At 37.5% G+C, this 21,857-nt stretch overlaps 1 protein-coding gene across 2 annotated transcripts in view; it reads left to right on the top strand.

Moving 5' to 3' along the window:
* The window catches only part of HEATR1 (HEAT repeat containing 1), a 48,843-nt gene that overhangs the window by 3,958 nt on the left and 23,028 nt on the right, over positions 1-21,857 (top strand). For both annotated transcript variants that reach the window (XM_036277668.1, XM_036277669.1), the window contains 17 exons: positions 1,520-1,621; positions 2,229-2,369; positions 3,585-3,796; positions 3,928-4,061; positions 6,396-6,498; positions 7,641-7,751; positions 8,137-8,254; positions 9,282-9,389; positions 12,145-12,240; positions 12,637-12,725; positions 13,545-13,756; positions 14,357-14,478; positions 15,069-15,260; positions 16,712-16,895; positions 17,039-17,175; positions 17,918-18,110; positions 20,979-21,148. In XM_036277668.1, coding sequence (XP_036133561.1) covers positions 1,520-1,621; positions 2,229-2,369; positions 3,585-3,796; positions 3,928-4,061; positions 6,396-6,498; positions 7,641-7,751; positions 8,137-8,254; positions 9,282-9,389; positions 12,145-12,240; positions 12,637-12,725; positions 13,545-13,756; positions 14,357-14,478; positions 15,069-15,260; positions 16,712-16,895; positions 17,039-17,175; positions 17,918-18,110; positions 20,979-21,148 — 2,424 coding nt within the window. The remainder of the gene's footprint in view (positions 1-1,519; positions 1,622-2,228; positions 2,370-3,584; positions 3,797-3,927; positions 4,062-6,395; positions 6,499-7,640; positions 7,752-8,136; positions 8,255-9,281; positions 9,390-12,144; positions 12,241-12,636; positions 12,726-13,544; positions 13,757-14,356; positions 14,479-15,068; positions 15,261-16,711; positions 16,896-17,038; positions 17,176-17,917; positions 18,111-20,978; positions 21,149-21,857) is intronic.

Below are 21,857 nucleotides of genomic sequence, written 5' to 3'. Positions count from 1 at the left end.
GTTCGTTTTGTTTTTTAAGGGAGAAAGAGATAGAAACATCCATTGGCAACCTCCTGCACGCCCCTACTGGGGATCAAGCCTGCAACCTGGGCATGTGCCCTGACCGGGAATCGAACCGGGACCTCTCAGTCCATGGGCCGACACTCAACCTACTGAGCCACACCGACCGGGCCCGAGTTTATTCTTGTATTATTTATTTATTTATTATTGTATTTTCTATACAAACAACTGTAAGCCTACTTTTGCCCCACCCTGTATATTATCTTGGGTTTTCACAAAACTGCATTTTTACAGATGAGGACAGGCTCAAAATTAAGTTACTTGCCAGAGCTGACATAACTATAAAGTGGGAGAATTGGGATTTGAATCCAAAGCTGATTTTAAAGCTTATGTCTTTCCACTATGTATACTGTCTGGTATTTTAAATTTTGGAACTGAAGAGCTTTAAAAAAGTTGGAAGTGAAGGAAAGGAAATACTTAACAAAAATAAAAAGGATAAGAAAAATTTGAAGGACTTCAAAAAAATTATTAAAGTTGTAAGGGAAAGAAACATCAATCACTTACCTCCCATACATGCCCTGACTATGGATTGAACCCGAAACCTAATATGTGCCATGACTGGAAATGGAGCCCACAACCATTTTTGGTATACAGGACGATGCTCCAACTGAGCTACACTGACCAGGACAGAAATGGGAGTTTTTAAGTAGGAGAGTTTGAGTTTGGTTGTAAAGCACTTGAACTGAAGAATGTTCAATAAGAGAAGGCCAGCGTATGCTAAAGCTTTTTATCAAACTACTCAGCATTCATACTGCTAATATCAAGATTATTTTTTTCCCCTCGTCTGCACACACACCCTGCTGCTCTCTGGGCATATTTGTTTCAGGTATCCAGACCCCACTCACCTATTAAAGTTTACTTCAGATTCTCCTTTCTTTGATATTTCAATATGTACCATGCACATTGCTAGGTGGTGGGAATAGCAATATAAGTTGGCCAGGTTCCTAGAGTTAAATTTATTACTAGAGTTATTGTAAAGCAGTGACAAAACCATATCTCGTTGGCTCAAAAACCAAATCTAGCCAGTAGTGTTACTAAGTATCTAGAGAATTCACGTTTAGATTAATATGTGTGAAGATACTACATGTGATAAGTAAGTAGGCATTTTTGGCTGCATACCTCTATCTTCACTGCTAACATTCTCTTTTGAATTTCTAAGGTTTGAACAATATTAGGTATTAATCTCATCTCTCCACCAGCTGTTGGGAGACACTATATTTTGTATTTACGAACTGCAACAATATAGAGCTGCTGCTATGGTGGGTACTTAAGCCCTGGCTAGTGTGGCTCAGTTGGTTGGAACATCATCCCGTGCACCAGTTGTGGGTTCAATTCCTGGTCAGGATGCATACCCAGGTTGCAGTTTAATCCCCAATTGTCATGTAAATCAATATAAACATATCCTCAGGTAAGGATTAAAAGTAATGACCAGTCAGTGACTATCCTTTCTGTCTGACAGCAATCTGGAGTGCCCTTAGCTAAAGGAACTTTGATTACCCACTGCTACAAAGATCTTGGATTCATGGATTTCATTTGTAGTCTGGTAACAAAGTCTGTGAAGGTGAGTAGTGTATTGTTTCATGAATGTGTAATTTCATTAGATTGCTTGCTCTCAATGGAGAGAACGTACTGAGGCCTTTCTAATACAGTGGTAGTTGGAGGAGGTTCCTGTTAATGACCTCCTGTTAGCATGAGCAGTGGGGTCAGTCTTTCCTTAATGTTTTTTCTACTAAAATGAATTACTCCTTGCCAAGTTCTGTTTATAATGATTGTTTAAACAGTTTAAAGAGAGAGTCTAAAATGTCAGGAAGATTGTTCAGTCATCTTTGAATTTGTGTATTTATTTAATGTTGCAGATGATAAAAATTAAAATGTCAGCCTGAGGTGATTGAGGAGAGCAGTAAATGTTTTTATACTTTTATTAATTGGCTTTTCACTCCTTAAATGTGTTTTGTTTTTAAATATGTTTTTTATTGCTTTTCAGAGAGAGGAAGGGAGAGAGAGAGAGAAACATGATGTGGGAGAGATACATTGATTGGCTGCCTCCTGCACGCCCCCTGCTGGAGATTGAGCCTGCAACCCAGGCATGTGCCCTGACCGGGAATTGAAACCGGGACTGAGCCACACCAGCAGTCCTTAAATGTGTTTTGTTTGTGTTTTTGTTCCAGGTTTTTGCTGAGTATCCTGGGAGTTCAGCTCAGTTGAGAGTTCTCTTAACTTTTTATGCTTCTACCATCGTATCTGCTTTGGTAACTGCTAAGGACATGTCGGACAATGTGGTTGCTAAGCTATTTCCATATATCCAAAAGGTTGGCCCTGCTCAAGTGTATAGTAGATCATTTTGTACTTGAAGGAATGTTCTTGCTTTTAGACATAGATATTCTAAAATTGACAATTTCAGATAGTGAGAGATAATTTTTAGGTAAAAAGTATGACTTTATTTGTCTTAAAAACTTATCAGAATGGGATTAAAATAAAAATAAAAAAATATATATATATGTTTTTAAAATTGATTTTAGAGAGAGATTAAGGGAGAGGGAAAGAGAAAGAGAATCATCAATGTGAGAGAGAAATAATTGGCTGCCTCCATGCCCCCTACTGGGAATTGAGCCTGAAATCCGGGTATGTGCCCTGACAAATTCAAACCGGTGACTTTTTGGTGCATGGGAATATACTCAATGAACTGAGCCACACTGGCCAGGGCCCAGCGTAGAATCTTAATTGGGGTTTCTTAAAGAATAAATGTTGGCTATTAGGCCTTGCCACTATCTCCCAGATATATATGTTTTGTCCTTTTTTTTTTTTTTTCTTAGCATAAAACAACAGAAATTCTCAAAGTTCTGGAGGTTACAAGTCTGAAAGCAAGGTGTTGGCAGGGTTGGTTCCTTCTGGGGTCTCTGAGGGAGATTCCAGGCCTCTTAGCTTCCAGTGTTGCTGGCAACCCTTGACACTGCCTGCCTTGGGGTAGCATAGCTCCAGTTTCTGCCCATCTTCGCATGGTGGTCTTCCTTCCCATATCCCTTTCTTAGTAGTCATGCTACCTCACTGGAAAGAGAATGGATTAGAGATCTTTAAGGCACAGGCTCTCATCATTCTTTTTGCACTGACTTCTACTTCTCAGTGCTTCTTCCCATTTGCCTTGGTGCTTGCCACCTTCCCAGATCCCCACGGAGGTACTGCTTTCACTTCCCACCAGTGTCCCACGACGGTTGTCCTCACTCAGACTCTGTTTGTTTCAATGGAAGGCTCCCTTACACAGGTGGGAATTTTCATGTAAAAGAAGAGAGCTCCTTAGTTCCTGTTCGGATGTGTGGCGGATGTTAGAGGGGGAGATCCTTGGATATCCCTCCTCTCGTTTGTCAAGAGACTTGTTTCTTCTGTATGTCCACCCAGGGGGTCAGCATCTCTATTTTTCACTTCTGAGGAGTGTGCACTAGGTAGTATTAGTCTTTAGATTATGGCATTTTAAGTAGAATAAAGTAACATAGTTTATTTTTTTTCCTTATATTTTAAAAAATGTTTAGGGATTGAAATCATCTTTACCAGATTACAGAGCTGCAACATATATGATAATATGTCAGATTTCTGTGAATGTGACAATGGAAGACACCATCGTCAATTCATTGGCTTCACAGATCATCAAAACATTGACTAAAACTCCCTCTTTGATCAAGGACGGATTAGGTTGCTTGATAGTGCTCCTGCAGAGACAGAAGCCAGAGAACCTTGGGAAAAAGTATGTATAATTGAATTGAGAAATCTTAATTAGAGATGAATGAAATTATTTTGAATAATTTTTTGGAAGATAAATTGCCATTTATTGTGTAACTTGTAAAGTCAACATCTTACGTACTTGCTTCTTCAAAGGCCATTTCCTCACTTGTGTAATGTTCCTGATCTTGTTACAATACTTCATGGGATTTCAGAAACATATGACATCAGTCCTCTTCTGCGTTACATGCTTCCCCATCTGGTCGTCTTCATCATTAGTCATGTTACAGGTACCTGGTTTAACATTTTATGTCCCAAAACTTGCTTTCTAATATGTGATTATCTTAAAATAGGGACCATACCCTGTTCATATCTTTAGGATACTTAAAGTTTTTGCTAACCAATTGTTTTTGTGTGATTTGTCTATTTTCTTCAGTGAATATTTGAAGTAGAGAGCATAGAATTCTTGATACGCTTAGAATTCTATTTTTGAATAAACGTATGTTCTTAAACAGTCTCTATAGGGAAGGCTCTGGAATTACTTTTAAACAATTAAAATATGTTACCAAGTATAACTTTCCCTTTCTCTTTTTTATCCTCACCCGAGGACATTTTTCCATTTTTTTGTTCAGGTAGAGTGGGAGGGGAGAGAGGAACAGAGAGAGAGAGAGAAACATCGATGTGAAAGGAACACATCGAGTGGCTGCCACCTGCACAACCGACCAGGGCCGGGGACAAACTACAACCGTAGCGGGAACCGAACCCGAGTCTCTCAGGACCGCAGGCCGACGCTCTATCCGCTGAGCCAAACCGGCCAGGGCTAACTTTCCCTTTTTATATTTAGATACTTAATGAATTTTAGTGTTTTATTTACAATAAATATCCAGTTGCCAACAAAAGAATTTTTCTCCCTTGAGTCATTGAAAATATAAGACCAAGAAAATATCATGCATAAAAATCCAAAATTTTTTTTAATCCAAAACTAATTAGAAAGTGATGACTTGCATTACATGTTTTTTACTCTTTAATAAATACAGAAAGATAAAGGAGAAAAACTTGGTCCTATTGCTACTTGGACTAAGAAAGACATACTAATAAAGACATCTCCAAATATATGTCAGTCTTTTAGAAAATAAGGTTTGCGTAACCAAATCTTCGTTTAAATATGTTTCAGACACATGACTAGTATAAATGAAAGTGCATTTTCCCTATTCTGATGGTAATGAGCAGTGTGATCCCAGTCTTTGAAGGCAGGGCCAAGTTCTGGTTCATACATTTACAGTGAATCTGAAATAGAAGGTGACAGCTCTTGGTTCAGTAAGGAGTTATTGGACAAACGTTTAGCCTGTTTTCAGAGATATAGTTGTCTCCCCTTTGGCATTCCATGGTTTTAGTTCAGCGGTTCTCAACCTGTGTGTCGTGACCCCTTTGGGGGTCGAACGACCTTTTCACAGGGATCGCCTAAAACATAGCAGTAGCAAAATTACAGTTAAGGAGTAGCAATGAAAATAATTTTGTGGTTGGGGGGGTCACCACAACATGAGGAACTGTATTAAAGGGTCACGGCATTAGGAAAGTTGAGAACCACTATTTTAGTTACTTGTGATCAACTATGGTTGGAAAATATTAAATGGAAAATTCCAGAAACTAAGTACTTCATGAGTTTAAAGTTGTGTGTTGTTCTGAGCAGCGTAATGAAATCTTGCTCTGTCCCTCTCAGGACGTGACTCATTCCTTTGTCCAGTGTCTCTATGCTGTAAACACTTACCCACCTGTTAGTCATTTAGCAACGTCTTGGTGTTCAGGTCAGCTGTCTCGGTATCACAGTGCTAGTGTTCAAGTCACCCTTACTTCACTCAGTGATGGCCGAAAAGTGTAAGAATAGTGATGCCGGGAATTCAGATCTATCAAAGAGAAGCCAAAAAGTGCTTTCCTTTTAGTGAAAAGGTGAAAGTTCTTGACTCAATAAGGCATTTTATTATCATCTCACATCATCACAAAAAGAAGGGTAAGTATAGCACAATGAGATATTTTGAGAGAGAGAGAAAGACCACATTTACATAACTTATTATTGTATATCGTTATAGTTACTTTATTAGTTATTGTTGTTAATCTCTTTCTGTGCCTAACTTATAAATTAATTTTACCATATGTATGTATGTACAGGAAAAAACACAGTATATATAGTGTTTGTTACCACTCAAGGTTTCAGGCATCCACTGGGGGTCTTCAGACGTCATCCTCATGGATAAGAGGGGGACGACTGTAGTTTAAGGAGACCTAGGTTCATATCCAAACTTCAACTACTTGTAATATGACCTGGGGAAAGACTATTTTCTGGATTTATGTTTCATTAATAAAGTAGGGATCATCATACTTGTTTTTAAAAATACAGAGAATTTCAGGTAAAGGATAAATGAGGGTAATAACATGCAAAAATGCTTTGAAAAATATAAATGATTAAATAGGTAAAAGATAGTTTTGAAAATGGGTTTTAAAAAATCACATTTTAGTATATATGTTTTAGAATTATTCCCAGGAAAGATCTGCTATAAGTAAATTTAATAGTGTAAGCATGCAAAAATTATTTCCCTAATCAATTTTAATTTGTTGTATATACTAAGGAGAAGGAACTGAAGGGATGGATGGTCAAATCTACAGGAAACACTTGGAGGCTATACTTACACATATATCACTGAGGAACAACTTAGACCATTTGTTGGCTAGGTAAGTGATTATTTTTGTTGTTAATCCTCACCCGAGGATATTTTTCAATTGATTTTTAGAGAGAGTAGACGGGAAGGGTGGGAGGGAGAGAGAGATAGAGACAGAGAAAGAGAAACATTAATGTGAGAGAGACACATCATCAGTTGGTTGCCTCCTGCATGACTCAGAAGGGGGCCGGGATTGAACCTGCAGCCCAGGTATGTTGCCCGTGACTGAGAATGGAACCCACTGAGCCTTCGGTTCATAGGCCAAACTGGCCAGAATGTAAGCAACTATTTTTAACATGATTTTGATTTGTATTTTTGGGTTGATTAGTACTTTTCCAGTATCCCTTTGTAATGTGTTTCTTGCTTTGTCCATATCATTTCATTAATTGTAAGTACTTAGTCCAGTAATTGTGACAACAGAAAAAGTAATTTTTCTTGCTTGTCTTTAGTGCTTATACTTATCATGGAAAGTTAGTTAAGCTAAAATTGGCTTATAGCCTCATGTAAATTATGGCTGTTTAGTTTCCTGATAATAAATGGACCAAAATACTTGAAACAATATAACACAGTTGATATTCAGTAAATATCAACGAGCTTTATATTGAGGATTGGCATCAAGTGAAGGTTATTTCTTCCTTTTCTGTAAAAATAGTCGTCTCCCATTTTCTTTTCTTGCTTAAAGGGCAACTTGATACAGTGCAAAGAATGTAGGCATTGCAGTTAGACGTGGACTTGAATCCTGCCTCTGTCATTTCCAGGAGAGTAGAGTAGGAAGTTCTGAAGGCCAAGCTGCCTGAGACACTGGGGGTTGCCCGTTTGCTGGTGTGTCATTATTTGTGCCTCTTATTCCAGAGTTGACTTGTGAATGAAAGAGAAGTATATTTGTGAAGTAGTTGAGAGCTTGGGCTCTGGAATCAGACCGAGGCTAAAAACCCTGCTCGTCTTTGTATAGGGGACTCACCAGTGCAGTGGCTGTTTCTGGTCTCATTTGATCTCAGATAGATTATAAGACTTCTTAGCTCTAGTGCTGTATCTGCAAAATAAGTATAACTTGAGGGATGTGGGAGTTAGAGATAATATTTCTAAACCACCTAGATCATGATAGGTACTCAATAAACAGTACCTCTGATGTCTCATACTGGTTTTGTTTTACAGCCTTCTTTTTGAAGAGTATATTTCATATAGTTCACAGGAAGAAATCGATCCTAATAAAGTATCTTTGCTTAATGAACAGTTTCTTCCACTTATCAGACTTTTAGAAAGCAAGTAAGTCGTGTGTGTGTTTGTGTCTCGTTTTGTTAATGTGTACTTCTTGTTTCAATTTAATGTAGTAAATGGATTGTAAGAGATAGTCCCTTTTTTCCCTTCAGGAAGGGACAGGTATAGAATTTAAATATATTTGAAATATAAGAGGGATTAGGGGTTGTGTGGAGGCTGTGGAGAGTGTAATTTTTCATACAGAGACTTTTTTTGTTGTAAGTCATAGTAGTGAACTTGATCGATATCACTTGGTTTTACATATTTCATCTGTTAAAATTTTAGTTTCAGTCTCAGTAATTTTTAAAATTTATTTATTTTATATATGTAGGGGGTGTGTGGTTAATAACTTTGAATAATTTTTTATATGAATTAACTCCTAATTTCTTCCCAGATATCCTAGGACATTAGATGTTGTCTTAGAGGAACACCTGAAGCAAATCACAGACCCAGGGAAACAGGAGCTTTTCCACCAGTTTCTCTCTCTCTCTGCAAGTGGAGGAAAGTATCAGGTATGTTTCCTTCAGAGGAGTTAAGACAATTTGGGGTGTGTTTGTGTGGTTATTTGAACAACACTGGAAGGAAATTTGTTAACTTTACTGCTCTCTTTGGAGTATCTTATGAAGAGATGAGATTTTACACCATTTTGCCTAGTTACCTAAGACAAGGCTGTGAGACAGGCATTAAATACCTGGAAAAAAGTACAGGACTTTAACTGTGAGTAGGGTACTTATTTCAGGAAAAATATTGTTTGGAATATATGTTAATTAGCAGTCAGCAAAAGGTGGCCTTTCTCGGGTCTGTAGTGTCCCCACCTTTCTCCTCTGTCTGCATTTCTAGCGTGGTGCAACCACGGGGTGATAAGTCATTGATCAGAAAAAAGGAGGTGGATTTTTATTCTGTGATCATTTTAGAACTTCAGAAAATTTCTGGTGATTCACACTAAGTCTTTATACTAGAAGTTAACATTTAAGTAGTTCTTATAATTATCCTTGAAAATAAATATTATCAAGAGAAATATGATCATTGGTTTTTCTCTTTCATGATTAGACTCATATCATTAATGGTGTTTCATTTCCAAATCTTAGCTTGACATAGATTTCCTTAGTCTAGTTACATTAAGTGAAGTAGGTTGTTACTCATTTGAGTGTCACTATTGTATCATTTAGAGGAATTGCATCCGTTTTCAGTGACTAGTTTTTTAAATTTAATTTTTATTAAGGTGCTGATATAGTGATTTACTTCAGGTACTTTTCACTTTGGAATCATATATAGAAAGTATAGAAAATTACTTCATAGGATTACTAAATTAAACTATAGACATACATATACAGGAAATCATAGCATTAACAATACACTTTCATCTGTTATAATTCATACTATGTTCTAAAGACAGATTTTGCTTTACTTTTTGGTTTCAGAAATTAGATAGTTGTTACTGTGTTGGGCAGTTTGGGGTGGCTTCCTCTGGTTTTTATTCTTGATCATATGCTGCCTAGATTTAGTGGTCAAATTTGTTAATTATGATGAATCCTATAGTTTTTAGCAGATTCTGATACTTCCTTGATGCTCAGTCTGAATCATCCACTTGCCCCTGTGAGACTTCTGGCCGTTAATCATCTGAAAAATATTGTGAAAACATCAAAGGTTTGTGTCAAATAGCTTTCATTTGTGATGTTTTTGTACTTATGATGAACAGTATAATTCTAGAAGAAGAACTTGGAAGTTATCACCTAGAATCAATATTGTGTAATGATAGACATAAGCTGAGTAAAGCAGATGAGAGTGCATGGGACAAAGTTTTAGGACTGGACCTGCTCTCGCCACCATTGTGACCTTTATATGCCCTAGTAACAACTGTTTTCATGCTTCCACATTGCAGCTTATTAGTTTATTTGTAGTTCAGTGTTTTTCAAACTGAAATTTATAGATCAATTTATAGAGGTTCTCAAATTATCTGAGAATTTTTTTAGTTTTGAAATTTGATTTTGATTGAAGTTTAACATGTGCATATTTGGGGACACCAGTATGATAGCATTTGGAGCACTGTTCCACATCAGTACTTGCAGTTGTATTTGTGTTTAAAATTCTGGTGGCTGCCCTGGCCGGTTAGGCTCAGCGTTAGAGTGTTGGCCCGTGGACCAGTGAGTTGAGGGTGTCGGTCAAGGGCACGTACCTTGGTTGTACTTCCCTGCCCCTGGTCGGGTCATGTGGGAGGCAATCAGTCGATGCGGCTCTATCACATCGATGTTTCTCTCTCTCTCTCTCTCTCTTTCTCTTCCTCACTCCCACTCTGTCTAATGATAAATAGAAAAATATCCTCAGGCGAGGAATAAAAAAAATATAAAATTCTGGTGGCTCCAAATAGTAACCACAGAGGCTGACTTAATTTGTAAATTCTGCCTGTATACCAAAATGATACTTTACTAAGACTTTGAATTCAAATAGAGCATGATTTTCCTAATTTGAGTTATTCAAGCAGTGTCTTCACAATTTTTGCTATAGTAGCTTAGCACTGATATTATTTACTTAATATTTTTCTTTAGCTTCATTTAAATGGACTAATTTTTTTTTGCATAGTCTTCAAATCATGGATTTGAAGTGCCAATTGTATATACATTTTACCATAGTTACTATGATTAAAATATAATATCTGTATAATATTTAAGATTGTCTCATGTATTACTTTTTATGTATTTGAAAATAGAGAGAAGTGGTAGCAGTTTATACTTTTCCATAGTGCATGGTAGTACAGACATGCTGAATTCTAGAACTGGTGTCATGCACTTAAAACCAATTCATATTACAAGTAGAACTTAGTTTCAGCTAATTATAATTACCACATTAAATTTTCTTAATTTGAATTTTACTAGTTTTGTAGTTTTTAAATATTTGACTTATACATTTTTGTTTTATATTTTTGTTTTCTATATTTTTAAGGAGTCGTACTTAGCTTTAGAATTGATATGTAAATAATAAAAGCAACATTAGGATCTGTAAGAATATTTCTTTAAAAATTGTAGATCTGTGTGTACTCAAATTTGAAATTTACATGATTTCCGATCTGGTATAAATTATATTTCTTTTTCGAACTGCTGATCAGTTTGTCTTATGATTTGTTGGAGGATTACACTCACTGAATATTGGTCTTTGTTGTAATAGGAAGATTCCTAGAGACTCCTAGCATTTCTGCAGCGCTTCTCATCATTCGTCCTTCCCCCTCCCCGCTGGTTAGTTTTTCAGTGAAGGGCACTGCACATTCAGCTCCAGGCTGCAGTGTTGTAGGTTTTCTTCTAGAATTTCAGTTTGGGATATTTGGCTATTTGTTAGCTCTTGATAAAATTTTGGTGGCATTTGATACATGAAACTTTGACTTCAGTTTTGTGAATTCTAGGGATTTTTAATTAAATCTCCCAACAGAGTGACCTTTTTTTTTTTTTGTAGGATTATTTAGTTGTTTTTCTACCACCTCTAGGTGTGAATATGTTCATGTTGATTAGCAGTCTTATTTTTCTGTTATTGTGAATGGTTATATGCTTTATTTTTTGTTACTGAAAAAAAAATAAGATCTCTCTCTTTTTTTTTTTATCTTCACCTGAGGACATTTTTCCATTTTTTGTACAGATAGAGCGGAAGGGAGAGAGAGTAAGAGAGAGAGAGAGAGAGAAACATCGACGTGAAAGGGACACATCGAGTGGCTGCCACCCGCACGACCAACCAGGGCCCTGGACAAACTGCAGCCAAAGTACATGCCCTTAGCGGGAACCAAACCCAGGTCTCTCCAGACCGCGGGCCGACGCTCTAACCGCAGAGCCAAACCGGCCAGGGCTCTCTCTTTTTTTAACAGACTGGCTTTGCAGTGCATGTCCTTTTCCTTGTAAAAATATTGATAATAATAGCTATGTTTAACAGTACTTACTATGTATAAGGCACTCTTCTAAGCACTGATATGTATTATTAAATCCTGTACCACCCTTTAAGGTAGGTATTATTACTAGTTCTATTTTATAGATGAGAATAGTGAGACCTAGAAGGGTTAAGTAACTGACCCAAGGACACACTAGAAAGTGGTAGAGCTAGGATTGAAACCTAGGCATTCTTGAGTCTGTGTGCTCTCATTTTAATATGATCAACTCTTTAACACAAAATTTATATTTAGATTATACATGTTGTGTTTTCAACGGAGATTGGAAAAGATGTGTACTAAACACTCATCTGAGAAGGCCCTTCAGAGGTCGTCTTGTTTAATACGAGTGTGCCTAGAGTGTCGAATTTGCAACCAGGGCAGAGCCTGTGTTCCTTGAATGGTGTTCTGGAGTGTTTTTCACAAAACCAAGCTTCCCTTCTAGTGGAAAGTCTTACAAGGTTTTAGCAACAACTAAATATTTTTTTTCTTGCTCAGGAGAATATCGATGAGTCTTTCATAAAAGAAGCTATTTTAACCCGATTAGGTGATGATAATATAGATGTTGTTTTGTCGGCTGTAAGTGCTTTTGAGGTGAGTGAATTTGTTGTTCATTGAAATAGACATTTTTTGGTAAATATTTTCCTGCCCTGCTCTAGGCAGGAATATATTTGAAAATTATTCTTTCACTGGAAATTATTCTCATGAGAGCACAGTTGTAAGCCTGGTTGGGGAAAGCTCATGGGAGTAATTAGATTGTGTGATTTCATGCACATGGAAGTTCTTCCTAAGGGAAAGTACTTGGTGAATTTTACCTTGGGGTCATGGGAAATTGGTTCATATATACCACTTTTGAGAAATTGCTTTTATAAAACTTATAAATTGTACTAAGATTCTTGGGAGGTAGATTCATTTTAAAGTTCATTTAACAAGCACTGTATACATTTGAAGCAAGTAAAAGTTAACTCAGGATATTTCTTTCTCCTCTAGATTTTTAAGAGACACTTTAGTCCAGAAGTGACTGTTTCACATCTTCTGAATCTCTTTCAAAGACCAGACCTTTCAAAAAATAGGGCATGGTATGTATTCATTTCTCCTCATACTGTTTGGAATTGGTGAAATTTTTATATCAAATTCATTTTTTTTTTCTTTTTCTTTTTATATTTTTTGCAACTTATAATTAAGCTACGTGACACTTTGGTCATGGTAATGAAATGGGTCTTAATGTAGCATTTTTGCATTATAAAAATCCATTTGGATTTGTGTGGTTTCATTATACTATTCTCAAATTTTTTTTAATAAATTAGGAAAAGGAGAAAATAATGTATGATATGCTGAAATCTGGAAAGTAGTATGGGAAGGAGTTTTCATTTTCTATAAATATGTTTGGGGCTTTTTTTACAAGGATAATATTTATAATTTAAAAACATATTAACACATAAACAAGCTCAGGCACATGACACTTCTGTAGTACATATTTGATGAGCTCTGGTTATTTCTTTTTGGCACCTATGCTTTTTGCATGGAAAAATCACTAAGCTCCTTAGACAAACAGCATTTTTGTATTTGTCATATTTACTTTTTAGCACATAGTATGTGTCCAGATAATTTTTGAACTTATGAGTGAGTTTCTGATTTCTAGTGGAGTTAAGATATATGGTGGATGAGTTTTATGTTATAGTTAACCTAATGTGACTTCTCAAAAAAAGACATTTGACTGAATTAGTAGTTTAAAATTACTGTCCCAAATAATTCCTTTATTAGCATAGATTTTAAGTGATTATCTTGGTGTGTCTGAATAATGTATTTGATGAGGAGACCAGGCTGTAATGATAATTTTTTGCTGAGTCAAAGTCTCTAAAGTGTCTCTGAACCAAATGTACGTTTATATGTTTTAGGTATGAGGTACTTGAGGTGGCAGCAAACATATTAATTAAAGAAGAAATGCTGAGTGGAAATGATGAGTTAGCAAATCAGGTAGTGGTGCGACTGCTTCCGTTCATGGTCATTGACAGTGACAATCTGGAGTCTGCCGATATGAAATTCGCTCTTTATTTATCCAAATCAGGAATTTGCTCTCTGCACCCTATACTAAGAGGCTGGAAAGAAGGTGAGAAATTCAGTTGTTTGTTTGTTTTTTAGAAAAAATGAACAGGTAACACTTTATTTTATTTATTTTTTATCTTTACTCGAGGACATTTTTGCATTTATCTTTAGGTAGAGCGGGAGGGAGAGAGGAAGGAAGAGAGAGAAAGAAACATGACGTGAGAGAGACACATTGACTGGTTGCCACCCACACAACCGCACCCGGGGCCAGGGACAAACTGCAACCGAGGTATGTGCCCCTAGCAGGAACTGAACCTGGGACTGACTCTCTGGTCCGCAGGCTGACGTTCTAACCACTGAGCAAAACCGGCCAGGGTGAACAGGGAACACTTTAAAAAGAAAATAAGTAAAATTAAAAATTGGCCATGCTTGTGATTTGAAATCATGTTTGTGGTATATGCCAACAAGATTTAAAATTTTTTTGCTAATGTAAAATATATACAATGAGAAAGAAACTGACCCACAAATTCAGAATTGGATAGAAGGAAAAATAAAAAGCAAACCCTTACAGGAAAATTGTAAATTTTTTGCTTAAATCCCTTGCTTTATATGATTCTTTAGGTCAGTGTTGTTGAAATGAGGGCCCTGTGTTTAATTTTTACAGCTCTTGAAAATGTGATTAAAAGCACAAAGTCAGGCAGACTAATTGGTGTAGCAAATCAGAAGATGATTGAGTTGTTGGCTGATAATATACATTCAGGGGATCCTTCTTCAATGTTAAAAATGGTAGGTATGCTGTTGAGGTCTAACCCCCAGATTTCCTTATGATCTTACTAGATTCTCAGTGTTTGCTCTACTAGATCCTTCTTCTTTTTTCTTATTAATAACTGTTGCATTCTTGACTACTATGTTTTGCTTTAAATATATATAGTATTGTATATTCTTCAGATTGTTGAAATCCTTAACATTTTATACAATTTATTTTATTGTGGTTTTATATTGGGTCAGTAAGATTAATGTGTACTTCTTACCTCCCCCCCCCCATTTAAAATGTTAAAGTTAGTGTTTTGTTAAAATAGCAAAATATCTAAAGGAGGAGAAAATTTCTTTTGCTGTAGTAAATACACTTTTATAAGGTATTGGGTTTGTGATTTAAAAACACTTACCCAATTGGCAAGTACAGTTAAATTCATTATGATTTCTGAAATTACTAATTTTTATAATCACTTAAAAATCAGTGCTTACTACTTTTTTAAGGCTTTATATTTATCATCTTACTTGAAATGTAAAACACATAATACCTAGATAGGCCCGAGGTAGAGAAAATTGTTTGGTGCAAACCAAGAGATACCAGTAATGGATGTCTATTTTTCTAGGTGGAGGATTTAATCAGTGTTGGGGAAAAAGAGTCCTTTAGTCTGAAGCAGAAAGTGACATTTCACGTGATCATGGCCGTGCTTATCTCTTGCTGTTCGTCTTTAAAAGGAACTCACTTTCCATTTGCGATAAGAGTCTTCAGTTTGTTACAGAAAAAAATAAAGAAGCTTGAACGTGTCATCACTGCAGTGGTAAGAAGTGTGTAGTCCCTGGGAAGCTGACTGATGAGTCAGGTGAACAGGCTGCCTGTCAGGGCAGAGCTGGCAGTCGGAGCCGAGGTCCTGGGTGTTTGGGTCTGGAGTAGAGGTGAAGCAGCTTTGGGGGCAGTGGAGAGTGAATCAGGTGCTCTCTTCCTTTTGCAGAAAAGTAATCAAGTTGTAGAATTTCAGGTTGCAGTGTATCTTTACCTAGTACTGCATCTTCAGTGATAAGATTACTTCTCTTAATATCTACCATATATAATTGTTTATTTGTTAATCCTCACCCGAGGATATTTTTTCTATTGATTCTTAGTGTGGGTGGGTGGGTAGGGGAGAGGGAGAAAGAGAGAGAGAGAGTGAGAGAGACATATCAATCAGTTGCCTCCTACATGTGCCCTGACTGGGGTCGAGAGTGGACCCTGCAACCCAGGTATGGGCCCTGACTGGGAATCGAACCCAAGACCCTTTGGTGCACCCACAGACACTCTAACCTCTAAGCCCCACCAGGCAGGACTATAATAGTATTTTTTATTTGTCCTCCAAACTTCAGAGGGCTCCTCATAAGATTTACTTAAATCACATCTTTTTTGCAATAACATATACCCTCATGATTTTATAAATTCCATTCATGGCCATTGATAGTTCAAGTTATGTAAACTTTAAAGGAAAAAATCTTCATATTTTAAAAAGCAGCCCAGACAGGCCCTTTTTAATTTATTTGTTATCTTTTGTAAAAGTGCTGTAACTTGAACTGTATTTGTTCTCAGTGTTAAAAATGTGGACAAATTGAGTGTTTTATATATGTGTAGGTATAAGTGGTTTTATATTTAATCCCCTTCACGAGCATCTTTCTGGCTGTGGCTGCATATTGAGCCAAGAACTCGCTCGCTAAAGATGGTATCTTGTAAGTCTAGCTTTGGACTATTTATCTTCTAAGTTATTACTCTGTATACCGTCTCAGTTGTCATTTTTCTACCCCTTTTTTCATGCTTCCTTTTGGTGTTTGCAGTATAATTTCTAAACACCTTAACAGTTTGCTACTTGTTTAGAAACATCTGCAAGGTTGGCGATGTTGTTATGTGCCTTCCTCAGATTAGCTGAAGAAAGTGAAATGAAAAAAGCCCCTTTAAGGATCTCTTGGAAATCCAACTCCTCTTTCTGTTTAGAAATGTGCCATTTGATAAACACAATTTATATGAATAATGTTTGTTTTTAGGGATGGTATTTTAAGAAAACAGATAAAATGAAGCCATGATTAACTTTTGTCTTTTCTTGTTAATAGTATTAGACCTCTTTAAAAATCTGATTAAAGTTATTCTCTCACCTAAATTCACATACAGAGTTTTGCATACTAATCATATACATCATTGTAGTCCACCTATGTAACCCATTTTCGGAACCTCTTTAAATCTTGTGCTATTTTTGTTTCCTTATCATTTCAGGAAGTCCCCTCAGAATGGCATTCTGAGCTGATGATGGACAGGGGCATACCAGTGCAGCTGTGGTCACATTACGTGCAGCAGGTCAGCACTGCCCAGAGGATTGCTGTGGAGGACTCGGTGCTACTCGTGTTTTCGCTGAAAAATTTTATTCATGCGCTAAAGGCTCCTAAATCTTTTCCTAAAGGTAGAACAAGATGTGAATCTTTTGAATGTGATACCCTAGAAAGCTTAATTCTTGGCTCCGTAACTGTTCTTTCTATTGCTTGAAAAGTCCCAGCAGAGTGTTCCCATAAGTCATGTGTCGTCTCTCTTGTCACGTCCATGTAGATGATGTATGGTGGAATCCTGAACCACTGGAAGAAGACAGCAGAGACTACCTGCGCTTGCTCATTGGGCTCTTTGAGGTTATACTCAGTGGTGCTGACACCACGCATTTCAGGGTGCTGATGAAGCTTTTCATAAAGGTACGAGGCTCCTCTTTTTCAGGCATACTCTTCTCTTTCAAGTGTTGCAGATTAGTTTAGTTATGACAGTTTTAAATGAAAATGAAAGTAGACTTTTAAACAATAAAGAACATTTGATGATAAACACAGACCTGTAAAGTAGTGCTATAATCATGACCCCAAGTTAGTAGGTTTAACAGAGAATAACATTGCCTCATGCCTCCTGATGTGTTTGGCCTGTTGATGTGTTAAATCAGACTGCTTGGTTGGTTAATGTAATTACCAAAGAGAAATTGATGTTTGGAGAGGTGATTTAGTATATGCAGGGTTGCTCAGTTGAGAAACTTTGTCACGATGCCAGTGAACTTCATGCTGCCAGGTCCAGTGTCAGTTCTTTGTTCTTGCCTGACTTGCCTTCCCAGCAGCATCTGATACAGCTGACATTCACTCCGTCTTCGAAGTACTTTCTTAATGAGGCTTCGCCAACATCACTCTTGACTCAGTGTTCTGCTTAGTGTATTCGTTTGTTTGTTTGTTAAATGTGTTCAAGTGCAAAGTTATAGGAGTCCTCTGAATTCATTTACATCCCAGTTTGTTAAAATACCAAGTATAGAATAAATTAAAGTGATTAGACAAAATAAAATACTGTAATAAAGTATATGCTTTCTATAATTGTACACTAAGGATAAGGATTTGGAACCAACCTATGTTATATTTAGTAAAGATTAAACTTCACTGTTTTTCTTTGTTTTTTTAAATTTAGGTACATCTAGAAGATGTTTTTCAGTTATTCAAGTTCTTTTCTGTTTTGTGGACCTATGGTTCTAGCCTTTCAAATCCACTGAGCTGCAGTGTGAAGACAGTGCTACAGACTCAAGCTCTGTATGTGGGATGTGCAATGCTGTCCTCCCAGAAGCCCCAGTGTAAAGCCCACCTGGCTTCCATGTCTTCCCCAGGTACTGCCGGAGCATTGTTATGTTGTGTCATGATCAGCGATTACGGCTTTCTCTGTATGTGGCTCATATGGGTTGTAGCTTGGAGAATTTCTTTTTTATAGTTTTTGAAATAGATCAAAACTGTATCTGTTTACTTCTAAGTATTTCTTTTAAGTTATAAATGTCGATTGCAAAATCTCACTAAAACAAATGATAGAAGTGATAGGTGATGAATCATAATATAATTCAGTATTCAACTACTTATAAAATGGGTCTTCACTCAAACAGCCCTCCTGGATTTATTCCTTTTATCCCATATAAGTCATTTTCAGGTTGGGCGCTCACTATGAAACCCCCAAAATAAAATTCATATTTTTGACAAAGTGAAATTGCAAATTTTGCAAAATGAGGTTGAATATTATATTGAAAGTGGGTTGACAGACTTCCAAAGCCACTACCAAATAGGAGGACCTGGCAGAAGTAGACTGTCAGTGATTGAAGAGGAGGAAGTTGATGAAGACGATGGATATGGTTGACACTTCCAACTGGAATAATGTTAATATTAGAGGAATAAGAGTGGCCCTTGGGAAATTTGGAGACATTCATGATTTTTTTTTATTCCAGAATTGCTTTTCACAAATGTTCTGTGAAAGCAACGTGAGTAATCATACACTTTTCCGAGAACAATTTCTCAGTGTTTGTCTTTTTTACTACCTTCTTGGAAGAGCACATAATTACAATTGTAACCAAAATTTTATCAAATATAAGGTAGAGTAGATATATAAATTCAAGTTTTACTTAGAAAATAAAATCCTATGAATGTATTTATTTCTCCACTACTTAGGTAGATTTATATATTTTATTTTTTTATCCTCACCCAAGGTCATTTTTCTATTTTTTTGTTCAGATAGAGTGGGAAGGGGAGAGAGAGAGAGAAAGAGAGAGAGAAACATCAGTGTGAAAGGGACATATCGAGTGCCACCCGCATGACCCAACCAGGCCCGGGGACAAACCTCAACCGAGGTATGTGCCCTTAGCAGGAACCAAACCTGGGTCTCTGGACCGCAGGCCCACGCTCTAACCACTGAGTCAAACTGTCCAGGGCAGCAGTCTATTTTTTAAAAACAAGAATTTGCCCAAATAGAGTTCATTTCAACAATACAAAACTGGTTCAAAATAACAACTGGCCGTATCAGTGCTGAAAGAGAAAACTCATATGGTCATGTTCCAATGATCTGAAATGGCATTAGATAAAAATTGGTAATTGTTCCTAATTAAGTAACAAAATCTGAGTAACCTGATGAAAATATTTCTCAAATCAAAAGCCAACATTTTCACCTGGTCAGATTGGCTCGGTTGGGCATCGTCCCATGCACTGGAATGTGGTGGGCTTGATCTCTGGTAGGGGCAGGTGTGGAAGGCAACCAATGGATGTTTCTCAGCATATCCTTAGGTGAGGATTAAAAAATAAATAAAGCTCCCCTGGCTGGTTTGGCTCAGCGGTTAGAGCATCAGCCCACACACCAGAGAGTCCTGGGTTCGGTTCCCGCTAAGGGCATGTACCTCGGTTGCAGTTTGTCCCTGACCCCAGTTGGGGTCATGTGGGTGGCAACCACTCGATGTGTCTCTCTCACATTGATGTTTCTCTCTCTCTATCTCCCTCCTTTTTTCCCTCCCACTCTGTCTGAAGATAAATGCAAAAAAAAGTCCTTGGGTGAGGATAAAAAACAATAAAGCTGACATTTTCACTGCATAGCAGGGGAAGCAAAAGCATTCCTGTTAAATTGTTCACTGTTATTGAACATAGTTCTGGAAGTACTAGTTGGCAGAAGTAGATGTTTCCGATAAAGCAGACACCTCAGATCCATGGGCTACTTGGGTGGATTATTCAGCAGGACATCTGGCCAGCCATTTGTAAACATTTGAAAAGTTTCACTCCAGCCCTGGCCGGTTTGGCTTAGTGGTTAGAGTGTTGGCCCGAGGACCAAAGAGTCCCAAGTTCGATTCCAGCCAAGTGCACATACCATGGTTGCATTTCGTCCTCAGCCCTGGTTGGGGTCGTGTGGATGGCAGCCAATTGATGTGTCTTTCTCACATCGATGTTTCTCTCTGTCTCTCCCTCCCTCCCGCTCTATCTGAAGATAAATGTAAAAATATCCTTGGGTGGGGATTTAAAAAAAAGTTTGACTCCATCCTCATTCCTTAGACAAAAATTTTATGTAAACTCAAGATGTCACCAAAAAAACTTAGCTCTAATTTTAGCAAAAAAAACTTGGAATACATGTAATCTCTAAATACACAGATTAATACTTTTAAACTCATTTAGAGTGGGGAAGGCCTTTCTGGCAACATACAAAACTAGAAGAAAAATTGGACCAAAATTTCTGCATTGAAAAGTAAAGTCACAATAAACATCAATTCAGGACAAAATCTTTGCAAAGCATGATGCACAGATGGATAATTCCTCTGCACACTTGTGCAAGGGTGTTTACAGGGGTGTTTGCAGCAGTTTTAATGCCAAATGTCTAGAAACAACCTAACCTTTCTCCAGTAAGGTACTACTTTAAAAAATATGGAAAATCAGTGGAAACCTGTACAACATAAAAGAATGATTTAATTTAGTTTTATGTAGAGAACACTTCTAGAACCTTTTGAGATGGGGCAGTAGTTTCTGCAGAACATTGTGTGCTCTCATTTGTGTACTTTCAAAAGAATTTACCACCGTATGTCTAACATTTTTCTAGACTAGTAAACAAACAGTAAATGGTCTTCAGAGTGGGAGTTTGAGTTGGGAGTAAAACTTTTCATCATGTACCCTTGGGTACTATTTAAATTTTATACTGTTTTTGGATTTTAAATTGTTACTTAATTTTTTTCCTGTGCTTTCAGTGGTGGCGTCTCTGCTCCTTAACCTGGGAAGCCCCACGAAGGAAGTGCGGAGGGCGGCCGTTCACTGTCTGCAGGCCCTCAGTGGAGTGGCATCCCAGTTTCAGCTGGTGATAGAGCACGTGGTTCCCAAAGCAGAGGAAATCACCTCGGATGCCACCTACATCATCCAGGTAACTCATCAGCACAGAAAGTTGCATGCGTGCATTCCTGTGTACACAGAAACAGTTTCCTCCTAAAAGGGTTAGTAATGTTTTGACAAAATTAAACTCCATTCTGATCAGTTATTCCTGCACGTAAACACCCGAGCAGTTTCTAAAAACCTGGGACTGACACTCGGGAACCATGAGGATAAGGGGCTAATGGTGGCCTTGGGAAACTTGGAGGGACCATAAAGAAGGAGATTAATGGTGGCCCAGACCTCTGCTGGAGCAGACTCCTCACCTCTGAGACAGCTTGTATCAGCCCCAGCACCAATTACGCGGTGCCAAGAGAATGTGTTTTTTTTTTAATGTAGTTTTTTTTTTGTAGTTTCTATAGTTTGAGCCTGTGTAAGCCAGAAACAAAGAAAGTTCAATGCTAAGCTCTTTAAGTCTTGGCCCGCCTGCACCCAGGCATATGCAATAAAGCCATTTTTCTGTACACTGACTTTGCATTATGCATGCGATCTCCCGCCGGCTCAGACCTTTTTACCTCCATTCTTGACTTTTGCTCTGTAAGGATTTTGACTGAGTTTAGTCTCTGAATTTAGAAACTGATATGTCAGTATTTGCACATCTTTCTCCCCCATTTTTAAAAGATAGGTAGCTAGGCCTGGCTAGTGTTGCTCAGTGGTTAAGCATTGACCCTGGTTAGGGCACCTGCCCAGGTTGTGGGCCCAAT

The sequence above is a fragment of the Molossus molossus genome, unplaced genomic scaffold, assembly GCF_014108415.1.
Source record: "Molossus molossus isolate mMolMol1 unplaced genomic scaffold, mMolMol1.p scaffold_m16_p_23, whole genome shotgun sequence".
NCBI lineage: Eukaryota > Metazoa > Chordata > Mammalia > Chiroptera > Molossidae > Molossus > Molossus molossus.
Note: the sequence above shows the minus strand (reverse complement) of the source record. Positions and strands in the feature narration are given on the sequence as shown.